General features: G+C 37.8%; 1 protein-coding gene across 3 annotated transcripts in view; it reads right to left on the reverse strand.

Annotated features, from left to right (window-relative positions):
* The window catches only part of LOC306858349 (synaptotagmin-1-like), a 202,638-nt gene that overhangs the window by 8,821 nt on the left and 178,077 nt on the right, over positions 1–15,740 (reverse strand). For 2 of the 3 annotated variants that reach the window (XM_079398850.1, XM_079398849.1), the window contains 4 exons: positions 15,217–15,333; positions 10,300–10,467; positions 9,292–9,459; positions 7,280–7,397 (listed from right to left, as the gene is read on the reverse strand). In XM_079398850.1, coding sequence (XP_079254976.1) covers positions 7,280–7,397; positions 9,292–9,459; positions 10,300–10,467; positions 15,217–15,333 — 571 coding nt within the window. Of the gene's footprint in view, positions 1–7,279; positions 7,398–9,291; positions 9,460–10,299; positions 10,468–15,216; positions 15,343–15,740 lie in introns of all 3 variants that reach the window. The other variant, XM_079398848.1, reaches the window with a different exon arrangement.

Here is a 15,740-nt window from a genome sequence, read left to right on the forward strand (position 1 = left end):
TATGGGATGCAAAGATAGACTTCTCATAATAGAGCAGCACAGCACCTCCTGTTGAACTTACACTAACACTGCAGGAGCTTCAGAGCTCTGGCCGCTTGCTCCATCCACATTTAATAAGGTGAAAACACACAGTATGGCTATTTATGATGCTGAACTTAAATAGAACTTTTCCGGGTCTAAAACTGTTAATGGTGGTGCTTTTGCTTGGTTGCTTGGCAACAGAGTGCCTGAGGTTTGAGGTTGTTGGAGAAATCTGTGGTAATCTACACTCACACAGAAGCCACGCCAGAAGTTTGTGGTTCAAGGAGTTGGCAGTGCTTGTAATGACTTGTGTTTATGGTTCATACAGTTACTTGAGAAGCTCATCTAGAAGGGATACTGAAAATCCAAGTGAAAATAAAACTGGCCCTTGTCTCTGATGTGGTATGTTTTCATTGGCTCTGGAACATAGGTATTCAGTTACGTATGGTCTACAGACTCATAGGTGTCTCCTAGTGGTGGACTGCATGCACTGCATTCACCCTCAGCTGCTATGTAAATGCTCATTAAAAAAATGTGCCAATTTCAACCCCTATTTTGTTCAAATACAAAAACAAATAATAGTCTTTTAGGATGTCTAAACCACATGCACTGACCTGAAAAAGTACCTGGACCCTTAAGCCACACTTTAACCTTGACATTTAATTGTATAAGCACTGTTAACAAAATACAACTAATAAAAATTGTTAAGAAGTAAATTAAATAATGTAAAAATACAAAAAATTTGATGAAAAACTGAAACTTAGATTAGAAAATTAGAAATAATACGTTGGCAATAGACTAACTAAAATCGTAAAAATATAAGTTGAAGAAGGAAAAAGAAAAATGACAAAAGCACATAACATTACTTGGACTAAAATTAAAGTGAAAAATAAACAATATTATTACAAATTTCAATAAAACCTATTATAGTATAGTATATAAATTGTATTAAAATAACACTGCCTTAACCATTATGTTTATATATATGAATAGTACAATGAATAGACCTTTCACGGTCTAAACCACATGTGATCTGGACACTTAACATATATAATTTTCATTGCATTGCAAAATATTAAAACAAGTGGAATCTGCAAATAAACAATGCAAATGATTTCATAGTCTTTTCTTATAATGACTTTTTAAAGTCAGCTCCCTGGGTGTCCTAGCAGAGTAACATTGTGTGTATTGATTGATTTATTGTTTTGAAATTAATGATACTGAATTTGATATTTTGATATCTTATTACATTCATACAAATTTAAAGGGACAGTTCACCCAGAAATTAAAATTCTGTCATTAACTACGCACCATCATGTTCCAAACCCGTTAGACCTGCATAGACAGCAGTGCAACTGACACGTTCAAGGCCCAGAAAGGTAGTAAGTAGGGATGCTCCGATCGATCGGCCGGAGATCGGTATCAGCCGATATTCACATTTTATGACTCGATCGGTACTCATACATTTGGCCGATCTCACGAACCGATCGCAATTTGGTGACGTCAACGCGTGACGACGTATATGATGCGTGGCATATGCTGCAAGTCATCGCCAGTGTGGAAATGCTATGACGTTTCGAGAAACAATGAAAAATTCGTTATATGTCGTGTATGTTTTGCATGATGATATGATGAATGGGTGGTTCATTTTTAACAGCAGATTCAGTGACGTTAGAGCTGATCTGCGCATCACTGCACGTGTCGGGCACCGGAGCTGATCGCGGCTGCTCTATGAACATTTATTAATAAAACATAATATCTTCTTTGGCCATATTAGCCTACTCAATAGCATTAACAGAGGCTTTACTCCTTTTAAACTTTATCTGGAATGTCACCGTTTCTGTCACTGCAACTTCCCGATCAGGCGAACACACACACACACACACAAATTAAATCATCTGCCTAATGAAAAAATTTATTTTAGAAAAATGTAGTTAATATTGCATCATTTGTGATTTATTTTATCCACCCGTCGCGGGTGATTTATTTTATCCACCCGCAAATAATCAGAATGCATTTTTTATTACCCGACCCGCTTATTATCCGCAGCGCCCGTGGATAACCGTGATCAAACTACTCCGTTTTGTTCTTTCAGTAGTTTTAATGTTTCTATTTCTTTTTTCCTCTTCAGTCTTATATTGAACAGTATTAACCTTATAAGTTACATCAGACTTCTCCATATTGGTGTTTAAATATATATAAATGTACTTATAGATTAATGATGCTAAATGATAGATAAATAGTAAGAAAAATAACTATATTTGCAGCATTGTTGTTTTTTTTTGCTGCTGTATTTTAGTGAAAGTAATCTATAATTTTGCCTCTCGCCATGTTTCTGTCGTTGTTAAAATAACTGCGGCAGCTCTTGAACTTGGTGCCGACGTACGTCGGGAGAGAGAGAGAGAAAGTGCACAGAGTTGAAAGGGCTCGAATAAAGCGTGTTTAGCTTTAGATAAAAATACTAGAGTATATAGCGCAGAAACATATTTACCATAAACGACCCTGAGCGCTTGTTATGTGAATCTCTCCGCTGTTGACATGCTGCTCACTTAAAATGGTGCTGCTGTTACGGCTCGCGGTCCGGATGGATGGCAGGGTGCGGATGAGGTCCGCCTGTTGAAAATCAGTTATATAAGTATTTAAGGATAAAAGACTCGAGTTGCTTTTAAATATTCACAAGTCCTTTTCCTCGAGCCGAGTAAAGTCTGGAGTCATTTCAGGTCAAGTCAAGTCTGAAGGCTATAAAAATGCGACTCGAGTCCTAGCCAATCTCTGCCTTGGGTTGCATCAGAAACATTTTGTTTGCATTTATTTTTGTCTTATATTGAGTATCCTGATACACGTTATGCATAAACACCATATTAAAGGAATATTAAAATGTTCACTGTATAAGGAATAATTTTTGTGATTTATTTATATAATATTATTACATATGTTATATAAAGCTTGAAGCATCAGAATCGGCATCGGTATCGGCCAATCACCATGACAAGAAATCGGTACTCGGTATCGGCTGCAAAAATCCTGATCGGAGCATCCCTAGTAGTAAGGACATCATTAAAATAGTCCATGTTACACCAGTGGTTCAACCATAATGTTACGAAGAAACAAGAATATTTTTTGTGCACAAAGAAAACAAAAATAACAACTTTATTCAACAATTTCTTCTGTTCCATATCAGACTTTGAGACTTTACAAGTTTGGAACGACATGGGGGTGAGTAATTAATGACAGAATTTGAATTTTTGGGTGAACTATCCCTTGAAATGTGAATTAAGTGTCCAAATGCCTTCAGAGGCTTTGAAAAAGTACAATAACATGGCACTAGCAATGCCACAGTCACGAGTTTTATTCACAGAACACACATGATCTGCATAATAGAACAGAATTTATATAGAATAGAATATAATTGCATATTCAATTAATAATCTAAACCACAAAAAGCATAATGAGGAAAAATGCAGAAAATTGGTAAGCACAGCTTTTGTGAATTAATTCAAATTACATTTATTTTAGCTGCAACAACCACATCTTGTGTGATTACGGAGAGTAAACAGGGTTTGAATAGAGAAAAGGATAAATTATAGTGTTCTGATGAGTCGTCCTCCCTGTAGCTGAATCACAATGGAAACAGTCACTAATTATTGGCATGATCCATGCGGGACTATTGTTTCTAATCATGTGACAGCTCTTTGGACATGCTCTGAAGCGATTCCTTCGGGAGAACATCTCCCCCTATAACAACAATTAAATCTGAGCCATTTTCACGAACTTGGAACGAGAAGAAAAGCAGAGAGAGAATGCAGGGACAGAAATGTTTTTCTAGTAAAATCAGTGGGAACATTGAGTGCTTTGTTAAAAAGGTTCATTTCACAATACAAACCGTCGGAGTCTGGCAAAAACCCAGTAATTGATGGTGAAAGCACCCTTAACTGCACAATTTTCACACAGGATTTGATCGATCTGGCAAACGACCAATTCAACAAGCCCGACAATGAAACGCAATAGGAGGTTTGGGGGTTGTAGTTATCACATCGTGAAAACTATAGTGCTCTAAACACGAACCCCTAAATAGAAATGTTAACGGTGTTAATTTCAGCGCCGTGTAGGAGTTCCTTATGAAACGTGACTGACAGCTTATAGCCAGCTTTAATCTGGATTGCTAATGGACTGGAGAGAGCGAGAAAGTTTGTTCTCGGAGGTGCTGCTAATAGCTGTTCTTCTCCCTGTGAGTGATGAGAAGTAAACGTCAGGCCTCTTGGCTCCCAGCAGGTGGGTCTGGTACTGATGGCCTGTCCGCCTCTGTGACAGCAGGACCGCGACAGACCAGGGACCAGGTGCGACATAGCCAGCGAGGGAGGTGGGGAAGCATGGAAGGACGAGACCGGGCCATTTTTCATAAGTGGTTACGGCACAGATGAGGACTGATTTGTGAATGCCAAGCTGTAAATTTACTCAGCGAAAATGTATTCATGTATTCACCAGAGCCGAATATTACTTCAGCTGATAAAGTGCAGCTCTCCACACAGCCGTAGGTTCGGAAAGTGTCGGATCATTTCAAGCCACATTTCGACGGCCTTGGGATTTGTAGCTGTGAATGACTGTATGCGCATTACATGATTTTAAAAGCGAAAGATATACTAAAAATGACTTTACATTTACATACAGACAGCTATGAGAAAATGAAAGGGTTTTGAAACCATGTTAACGACAACATGAAAAGAGCATTCACAACACATGATGCATCTTTCTTAGTGTATTCAGCTGAAAAATGATGTAAGGCAGGAATTTGACTGGATGCAAATATGTTAGGCTATGATATTATTGTAATATTTGAAGATTTTTCCCAACCTGCACACACTACAAGTCAAAAGTTTTTAAGCAGTAAGATTTTTTATGTTTTTTAAAGAATTCTCTTTTGCTCATCAATTCTGCATTTATTTGATCCAAAATACAGCAAAAGCAGTGAAATTGTGAAATATTTTTACTATTTAAAATAACTGCTTTCTATTTGAATATATTTTGAAATGAAATTTATGACTGTGATCAAAGCTACATTTTTTTAGTATCATTACTCCAGTCTTCAGTGTCACATGATCCTTCAGAGATCGTTATAATATGCTGATTTGCTGTTCAAGAAACATTTATTATTATCATTATATAATATCATTTAATATTATTCAATATTTAAAACAGTTGAGTACATTTTTTTTCAGGATTCTATGATGAATAGAAAGATCCAAAGATCAGCATTTACATGAAATGTAAAGCTTTTGTAATATTATACACTACACCATTCAAAAGCTATAGTCACTATAATTTGCTTTAGAGAAGGGGTCACCAGATATGGTCCTGGAGGGCTGCAGAGTTTAGCTTCAACTCTAATTAAACACACCTGAAGCAGCTAATTGATGTCTTACAAGGTATACTTGAAACTTCCAGGGAGGCAAGTTGCAGCTAAACTCTGCAGGACACAGGCTCTCAGGATCAAGTTTGGTGACCCCTGCTTTAAAGGATGCTTTAAAATGATCAAAAGTGATGATAAAAACATTTATAATTTTACAAAAGTTTTCTATTTCAGATAAATGCTGTTCTTCTGAACATTCTATTCATCAAAGAAACATGAAAAAAATCAACTCAGCTGTTTCCAACATAATATAATAACAATAATAAATGTTTTTTGAGCAGCAAATCAGAATATTAGAATGATTTCTGAAGGATCATGTGACTGGATTAATGATGCTAAAAATTGCACTGCTTTGAAATCACAGGAATAAAGTACATTTTAAAATACATTCAAACAGAAAACAGTTATTTTAAATAGTAAAAATATTTCAAAATTTTTGCTGTATTTTGGATCAAATAAATGGAGGCTTGGTGAGCAGAAGAGACTTCTTTAAAAAACATAAAAAAACCTTACCATTCAAATCGACTGGTATATATATGAAGAGCAAAATGACTGGTATATATATTTTTTGCAAAAACCGATAAGCGCCACTTTTGTGCAGTGCATTATTCTCCACATACAGCGCAATCTGAACCCTTAACACGTTTTTTCCGAAAAGCCGGTATTGTCCACTTTCAAGGCATCGTGAGTTCACGTTTTACTGCAGAAGCCGACAAGCGCCCTTGTTGTTTCAGGTCAGGTGACAAGGTTGCCAGTCACTTTGAAAAGACGCGCTAGCTGAGAGGATTTTTGTCAAAACTGATTAAAAGTGATCCAAGATGGATAATTTAGACGAATTCGATGGACCTGTGATTTCTTCTGTGTGTAAAGAAAAATAAAGGCTGAACATTTTTCATGATACCTTGCAAAAGCAGCAAGTTACTATGGTGAGGGAAAAGCTGCTCCCTGTATTACGTGTAATCACAACCATACAGTCTAAAAAATCCCCATACAGTCTATGATCATAACAACGTTTGTCAGGCATCTACAATATCATCTGAGGAGATTACAAAGATAAAACGAGTGTGAAACATGAAATGTGAAGTTATCTGCTTTTGCTATAAAACTAACTTTTATATATATATATATATATATATATATATATATATACATACATAAACATACTTTCAATGAACTTTGATTTTGTAAGTTACCTGTATTTGATTGAGTTATTATTGCTTAATCAAAACAACCCAACTGCAGTTTGATTGATATTACTTTTAATGCACAATAAAAAAAACACAATTTCTGAAAATAAACAAAAATGGAGTTATCTGTTTTTGCAAATGAGCTCTTCATATATATATATATAGTTTAATATCATGTTACTAAATGGGGAGATACAAAGCAACAACTGATTCACATGCATTTTTGTAAGTAGTCTATACTCTTTTCATATATTTTTGCTCCGTTTAGGCTTCTGAATTAAATTGAGGTGCTTTTTTCCTCCTCAAGTGTGAGTTCAATTTTCTCCTACATCATAATTAATGTATGAGTCATATAAGACTGTTGTATCATACAGATAACAAAAAAACATATGCAAACTTTTTTTTTTTTAGATTTTGTCTGTTCAACAAACAGTTTAATAAAAAAAAGAATTGTAGATTTTTCTGACTATTATTTCATACATCATGGTTTTACAGGGTTAAGAAGGGCAAATAGAAGCCATTTTGATTTCACTTTGTATTTAAAGACACACAAATGAATTGTCATGACAGCTGGCAACAAGAGACACCGTCCTAAACTATCACATAATGGCACAACCTTTGTGCCAGGGTCCAGCTGACAGTGTGACTCAGTAACTGGACTCACCTGACAGGCCACCGACATCCATCTTCTTCAAGTTCTTGGCCTCCAGAACGACCACGGTCAGTTTGCCAGCAGTGGGCACATACCGCAGAGAGAAACAGATGTCACCCAGCTTCTCTTGCTGTGAGTGGCAGAGAAAAGTTCAATCAGGGACATCATTGTCAAGGTAAATAGAAAAACTGAACCTGAAAACCTGGTCAAATTTATAGTGAATTCTCTAACAAAAATCAACCTTTCCTAAGAAGCAAAGCCAAACTGAAACATCTCCAGCTAAAATAATTTTGCTAGCACACAAGACTAAAATATTCCCCTTTACACAAACATTTTTTGACAATCACCCACTCAACAGGATTTATAAGAAATGGAAATGAGGAGCATAGTGTTTGTATTCTTTGAATCTGATTAATTTCCCACAAATGTAGCTGCACCGGTAAATGCACTGAAAATACATTTACACGTACACACATTCGATTAACATTTCAGGAGTCATTCTCGTAAACATGGACACAAACACATATGACATATAGAAAACAAGAGGAAGGGGAAAAGGTTACATCATTTCAACACAATTAATTTTCTGTCAATTAAAAGGTCATAAGAATGGAAAAATAACATTTCATAGTTTAATTAAATGAGTCCTACAAGGTAAATAAGTTGAATTGACTGCCTTTTTTTGAAATTGTGTATGGGAAAAAATGAGCAAAGAGGACTGAGCTGGATGGAACTACAAGAATCTACGGCATTTTGCAGTCAATTTTCATTTAGTTTTTACTGGCACTTAAAGTGCCACCCTCAGGAGACCACTCAAGAGATTCTTTGATAAAAGTCAATACGCTCCAGCTTTCTCAAGCAGTGCTTGAAGTTCTCTGTTAGTTCATCGGACATGGAGTGTGACAGAAGCAAAAACTCAAAGAGCAACCTTCAACGTATGTAGATAGCCTTCAACTCTCTGCCCTCAGCAGGCTTTTGACAGCGTCATAATTAACCTTTACACCAAGGAACCGTGGCACAAAAACAAGGTTCCCATAGAAACCACGGCTTAAATGCTATATTCCATGACATTTACCATGAAAATTTAATCTCCCCAACCACTGCTTGGAAAGTCACACTTTTTTATTAATAAAAATGTGGCACGGCCCAGCTGATTAACTGACATTTCCATTGAAGATGGATAGCCCTCAAGTCTTGCACTTGTACAGTGAGTACATTTCCATGCAGCTCCTGTTAAATTATATTTATTCTTGTTGTGTACAACCTTATCAATATACGACTTAACATTTCAAACCTATTTGGCACATTTGTTAAAGAAAACATGGGGAGCATGAAGGCCGATTCACACGGCACAGACAGACCAATGGTGACAGTCACCAGATTACAGTATGCCACTTCTCAGACATTCCAAGACCCAACAAACGCCATTCAATATGTTCAATCGGACGAAACAAGTGCCGATGCCAACAGACGCCAACGGGGTAAAACACTGGTCCGTCAAAACCTGACGAATGCCTCTACTACCATTTGTCTGCGTTTCGGTTGTGTACAGCAAATCTGCTAACGGTGTAAATTTTTTTCTTATTTAAAAAAAATTACATTTATTTTTAAATAAAAATATATATTTTACTATATTCAAAATCTGTGAAGACGATCATTTCAATAGCCTAATAAAAACTCTTTCATTTGACACAAAATGGGTCTCCATGTTGAGATCACATGTCTAGAAAAACAAAAACCAAAAAGATTTTGACTCATTCACTTAGCAGTTGCAATGTTAACTTTTCCATATCAGCAAACAAATCTGAATGTGAATGAATATGATGTCAATTTTCTGCATGAATCGATTGAAAAAGATTCAAGTCACTGGGAAGAATCACTACTAGTGATCAACTGAATTGGCAAACTTTCCACTTGTGCTCCAGAAGGTCAGGCAATAAAGATGGAATATTCACTCAAAAGCTAATATTTATTCACATAACCAGGGAACAGGTTATTGCCACCCATGCATGTTAGCTTTTTACCTCTTCTTTCTCAGCGCTCTGGAGGTCCCGCCACTCCTCAGTCACATGACTAAAGTCGACCTTATTCATGGGCACCTTCACGTCTCCAATAGCGTCGTGTTTGGAGAAGCGGTCAAAGTCATACACCGTCATCACCAGAGTTTTCCCTCCAAGCTCAGTGTAGGGAACCTGTAGGATATGAGGGGTGAAATTAATTGCATGCATACCTACCAGTCTAATCTCTCTCAATTCCAGTTAACGGGACTTATCTAATGCTGAGATGCTGGGATGAAGCAATGGGACAATTGCATGTGCGCAAGAGAAAGAGAGAGAGATTTGATTCTTGATTACCTCCAATTGAGCTGTTTTTTCAGACAAAACTCATTATCCTGAAGGACTTGTTCCAACATGGCGACAAACTGCTTGATTGGCCGGGAAAGAGATAAGACCCAAGGGTTGCTATTTTGTCCTTGACGCTATCACACACACCAGCTCTCCAGTCTCTTCATTTCAATAATGAAGGCACTTGTGATTACATGTCAGAGCTCTGTGGCTATCTCTCTCGATGTTGGCGTGCGGCTCATTTCTCGTTCTCAAGGTACCTTGTCATAGTTGAAATTGCGCTAGGCTAAACAAGAACCAAACACGCAAACAGTCCTTTACCCCCTTGGTTGAATCAGTTGTATTCACACTTCACTTAGCAATTTAATAGAAGTCTAGAGGTCTGACTGTGGTAATTACACAAAAAGGTCTTTCTAGCCGCATGACGTCTTATAAAAATGAATCGGAAAGCTGTAATGAACATTCAAAATAGAAATTATACTACTTTCCGGATGACAGACACCTGCAGGAGTCCATCTGCATGTTTACATGTAATTACTCCAACACATCGTGCCACTCACTGTCTTGTTAATACACCAGAGGAAGGAGTCTGAAATAACTTGATATACTGCTTGAATAGAATGCAAACACACTGATCCAATGAGAAATTGCTTGTTATAATTAGACGCTGTTAGGTTTGTGACCTACCTTAAAGGTGAATTGCTCATTGAAAACAGGATTCAGCGTCTTCCGGTGAACCTTGGTCTCAAATTTCTTCTTCTTGTCTGGAAGAAGGTAGACCTTCACATAGGGATCAGATGTGCCACCCATATCCATAGCGGGCAGCTCTGCTGCTTGGATGATCCCCACTATGAGCTACGAAGGGTCAAACGTCAACAAGTTAACAAGATCATGAGTAAGACCTTGAAGTGGAGTCTAGTCTTTGTCTAAACCATCACCCCACCACCATTCTGTAGGAGTTCACTGTAATGCTGGATCAGATTTATGTGAAGACAGTTAGTCTTCTTTTTCTAAAGCACCAAGATCTGCTGTTGAACATAACTCCCACACATTGATGTAGACTAAAAGTATCATGGTCGTTCCAAAAAACTGGTGTTTTTTCAGCTTGCCTGTTGACTTTCAAGCTTTCAAACAGTGTTGCTATTGTTTACTAAGACTAAAATTATAAAAAAATGTTTCCAGTATTTATAATAAAGCTGACATAAAATATATCACATGAAAACATATAATTCAACGTATTAGAAACGTTGCCTTTGAAACTAACTGAAATAAGCTGAAGTACTAAAATTAATAAAAAATTAATAGAAATAGAAATATAGAAAACCCTAATAAAAAAATAACAAAAACACAAAAAGGTGAAACTGAAATGTAAACTGAATGTATATAAAAATATTCAAAATATTAATAATACCACAATAGAATATAAGTAATACTAAAATGACTCTACATTCAAATAATCGAGGTCTTGACAAATAAGGAATTTTCTCCATAATATACTTTTCAAAAGTTTGGTGGACATACACTCAGAGAACTTTTACTCCCAGAATCAGTAACTAGCACCCACTGAAAAAGTTTTAACTGCCTTCTTATAAATCTGATGTGATTTATTGTGAATCAACTATTTTGTATTTGAACTGTTTGGTTCCCTTTATGGGTGGTACTATAGTAAATCAGCCTGGAGAGTATCTGTTTATTTATATGAAAAGCCACTGAGAGGTCAGTTATAGTTATGATGCTGAGGTGCGTCCTTCAGACCCGGGCTGCATTACTCTTTAAACAGTCCTATCATTAAGGAGGCAATGGGGTCAGGCCATGTCAAGCGTGGCGCTCCTGATCCTATCTCCCCATCGGCTCTGATAATTGATTGGCCGGCTGGCTGGGCTGAGGTCCTGATTGACCTGCCAGTCACCATATCCTCTGCATGGCCTCATGGGTCCTAGAGTCAGTCAATCAAGTTCCCATCAGCTTCCCATAAAATGCCCTGTCTCTGTGTCTACACAGGCTTGGGCGTAGAGCTCTCTCTCTCTCTCTTCTCACCTTCTCTCTCACTCTGACCAGCTGTCACACTTCGTTTGTGCTGCCACGGGAAGGACTGTAGTCTGTGACAAGCTTTGCTAGTATTTCTGGTTTAGATGGTGGCCATCAGAGAACACTGTGATTGTTTCTTGACAAAGGAACTATCAAGATTTTAATATCCTGTCAGGCTGTAGTAATGTTTGATTTTTTTTCTTTCTTTTTTTCATTAAATGGTGGTAGGTTTCAGGTCTGGACATTTTTATTGCTTCACATTGTAATCTTGGATGAAAAAAAAAACATGTTCTGACTTCAAGAAAGAAACACCCTCACAAACACTGTTCTAACACACACAATCAAACAGGAAAACATCTGTATTTTTACAGAAGTGGTTGAAAGGTAGAAAATACTCCACAAATAATGCCCATCGCTCCTATAATCACTGCTTCCATATAGCATAAGTGAAAATGATTGACAAAATAATAGTCCTTGTAATTTATTTTAACCAATAGTTCTCTTTTGTCAGTCATGCAGTTATATGACCATTAACTTTGTAAGAACTGGATAATTAAATTAATTAATATATATTGATTCCAGCCTTTAACATTTAATACTACTTGCCAGGAGAATACATGTCAGCTAGATTTTGATTCCAGATTCATATCTTGACATGTTAGCAATGAGAAAATCAATATCTAGATAATAAAAAAGTGGAATTTCCAATTAAATGTAAAGGTCAAGTTCACCCTTGAGGACACCTTAACATAACCCAATTGTAGCACTTCTTTCAAGATATTTGATATTAATGCTATTATTGCTATGAGAAGTTTCCTGTAGCTTAACAGTGGAGCATGGTACTCACAACCGGAAGTTCATAGATTTGGTTCGCAGGGAACACACAAACCGATAAAATACCCTGAATGCATTCTAAGTTGCTTTGGATAAAAAGGTGTGTGTGCACAATGCACCTATGAAGTCGTGATGTATATCTAATAATGTTACCAGTTCTAAGCCTCCACTCTGGTACAACTGAGAATACTATCTCAACTACTTAATTTATTTATATCACACATTTAAGCTAAGCTTTTAAAAACTCATGGTGTACACTACAGTCTCAACACTCACTGTGTTCTGAACACCAATAATTTATTGATTCAGAAAAGATGAATCACTGTCAGGCCAACTGAGATGGAGAATTTTTTTAGTATTACAGCATGCTGTAAATGTATATTAGCACCATGTTTGTTTTCGTGATCTGATAGAGAGTTTAGACACGAAAACAATGACACGTGGCGTCAGACTTACAGTAAATAAGAGTATTGTTGATATGTTGACCTTAAGTTGCAGTTGTCATTGTTTACTGAATTTTGGCGGGTGAAATCAAGTAATTTCAAGAGCATATTTCGCAACAGGTTCAATTTGTTCACTTAAATTTGCAGCATTCAGTAGAAGAAAGCTGTTTGGTTTGAAAGTGTGAGCTGTTCTTCATTGCAAACAATGCACCATTTGTGCTTGGAAAATGTTGCAAATGTGACTGCACATTTCGCCCAAATTAAACAATGCATCTGTCAGTGGCATCGCTGTCAGTCTCACTGGAAGTTTGCGATACACAAGCCGACGGCATCTTTAAGTTTAAATGAGAAGTCTTTTGTAAGTAGCTCCTAGCTGTGAGTTAGATTGAATAGCTGTGGACGACAGTAGGAGTATGAGTCAGGGTGGATCTGTCTCTGGTTGTTTTGGACATAGATGGGGGGTGAAGGACTATCTGATCCTGATGAGACTTTGGCCATAATAACCTTCAATCGCTCTGCAGGCTACACAGTTTGAAGAATCAGACTGATGCAGGACATGCTGGAGGAAGCTCACATTCTCTCATCTGAAGGCTTTGAGCTGTCATCTTAAATTACTGCTGCAAATGGTTTTCAGAGAAAACTGTTTTCTTAGACAGGTTTGTTATTCGGCATAAACAGCGAGGGGTTTCTGTCCTTACAATACCTGGGATGCGTTAGAAAACAGGCCACGATTGCAATGATTCACCTCAGTGAACGTGTATGGATTCGCAGTTCAATCCACACCTCTTTTTCTATCCTCATTAATAATATCGCCCTTATCTGCACCCTGTCTCTCTGTCTCTGCCCTGGATTCTGAGATATTGTGTCTTGTGGCTTTGTGACTGCTATGTTTTATACTTTTCTATTTTTACCCTCTGGCTTGCTCAGCAGGGATGGAAAGGTCCAGATTACCTTTAAACAAACCCAGAGTTTAGTTGAGCTCCCTGGAACCTTTCCCCTTTGGAAAGGGCAAGAGTTGCAGAAAAATCTCCCAGACCTCTGAGTTTCCCTGAAGCGATACTCAGCTTGATTTAAAGCCAGACAAGAAAGAAGCACGTAGATTTCCTGCCGGCATGAAGGGTGGAGATACATGCGTGTCTATGAGAGCGAGTGGGTCTATGTGTTGAATCTGGGTCAGGATGATGTGGATTTCTTTGCATCTCTTGCTTTTTTGCATCTCCTGTCTTCATTCATTTGCACATGCTATCTGCAATGTATAAGCTTTCCACAGATTTTAATAGTGCTGTGTTAAAAATGTTACAGCGCTAATTTAGCCCTATAGTGGTAAAACTGGGTGGCAGGCAGTTAGTGAATATGACTAAGTTTTTATGCAAAAATACCGTGCACAAATGGCACAATTGTTTAGTAAATTTGCTCTTTTGTGTTCATGCTATATTTTATCCTCACATTCTTATACCTCCAATGAAGACTTAACTAGCTATTTGAAATATTTTTGTTACATGGCAAAAGAATAGAACAAATGCAGTATCAGTATCTCATTCTTGTTCTTAAAACTCTGTTATGCCATAAATCAAAAGCATTACCAGTCATTTGCAGTCATTTTGTCATCTCACTACACATACATTGCTGGCATACAATGAAAAGGCTCCTGTGGTGGCGGTGCTTATAAAAGCTGTAATTTGTGTGCGTGTGATGGTGGATAATCTGGCTTTTTCAGGTTTGTAGCTTTTTTTCTGCTCGGTCTCAGTGTGAGACTATGCACAGCTTCAATTATCTGTCACCCAGGACAAAAGGAAGTGCATCCATTCTGGAAGTCACTCGGCTTTCAAGCTCAACCGTTTGTAAGAGGCGGCCAATGAATTTCGGCTTAGCTTCAGAGTTGAAGACAAGCCAGCACCCTCATTCAGTCAGCGTGGAAGAAAGCTAGTTCAAACTCGAATCTAACTACTGTGATGTGCCCTTGACATTCATGGCATTTGGTGAGTATACAGGATGATGGGAATTATTTTCTAAGTGCAAAGTCTGAATTCCTCTGGCTTTCATAGGTAGCACAGAGCACATCAATAAAAATGACCCTGAAAAGCGATTCATGTTGTCAAAGTGTACTCTACCTTCACATTTTTAGCATGTATTTTTTAAACACACAGCTTGCAGTGAGCATAATTATGTAAGAGCGACACGCTGAAAAACTTTAGAGAAATGGGCGTTATTTGAGCGGAGCTGGTTACAATTTGACGGACAAACACGCTGTACTTACGAAACACCACACACAGTGACGGTGATTCGGAGACCTCCTTACCGTATTCTCTGTGAAATTGTAATCCAAGGAGTACTGTAATTTGCCAAGTTTCTCTTCTTCCTTAGGCTCCAGTTCTTTCTCTGTATCCGTCAGCCCTGTTTCTGCATCATCCTCATCCTTCAAGGCCTGAAGGAGACACCCACTAACAGTCAGTCCTGTCGGCCCAACGCTGGCGCTGCCCGATTGCCCTCGCCAGAGCGCCGGGCCCGCCCTGGACCAGCCTGCTCTTCAACCGCACCTCTATTAGGGGGGGAGCAAGCACTAAAACACCACAGCGATTAAGACCATGACATGCTCAGTGATGCACTAGACTTGGGCTGTGAACCCCTTTCTCTCCTACGGTCTGCTATTGTGAAAAGTTGTGAAAAGAGTTGCAAGAAGATGAACTGAATGAGTGCAAGCAATCTAGGTTGGTGGGAAGGACAAGGCTAGGGCTGGGTGGTATGATAACGTATCGACTGCGCATATGGTACTGTATGCTTTGCACTTGGCTCCAATCAGTAGTATACAGTATATTATATTAT

This window comes from Barbus barbus (assembly GCF_936440315.1).
Source record: "Barbus barbus genome assembly, chromosome: 39".
Classification (NCBI taxonomy): domain Eukaryota; kingdom Metazoa; phylum Chordata; class Actinopteri; order Cypriniformes; family Cyprinidae; genus Barbus; species Barbus barbus.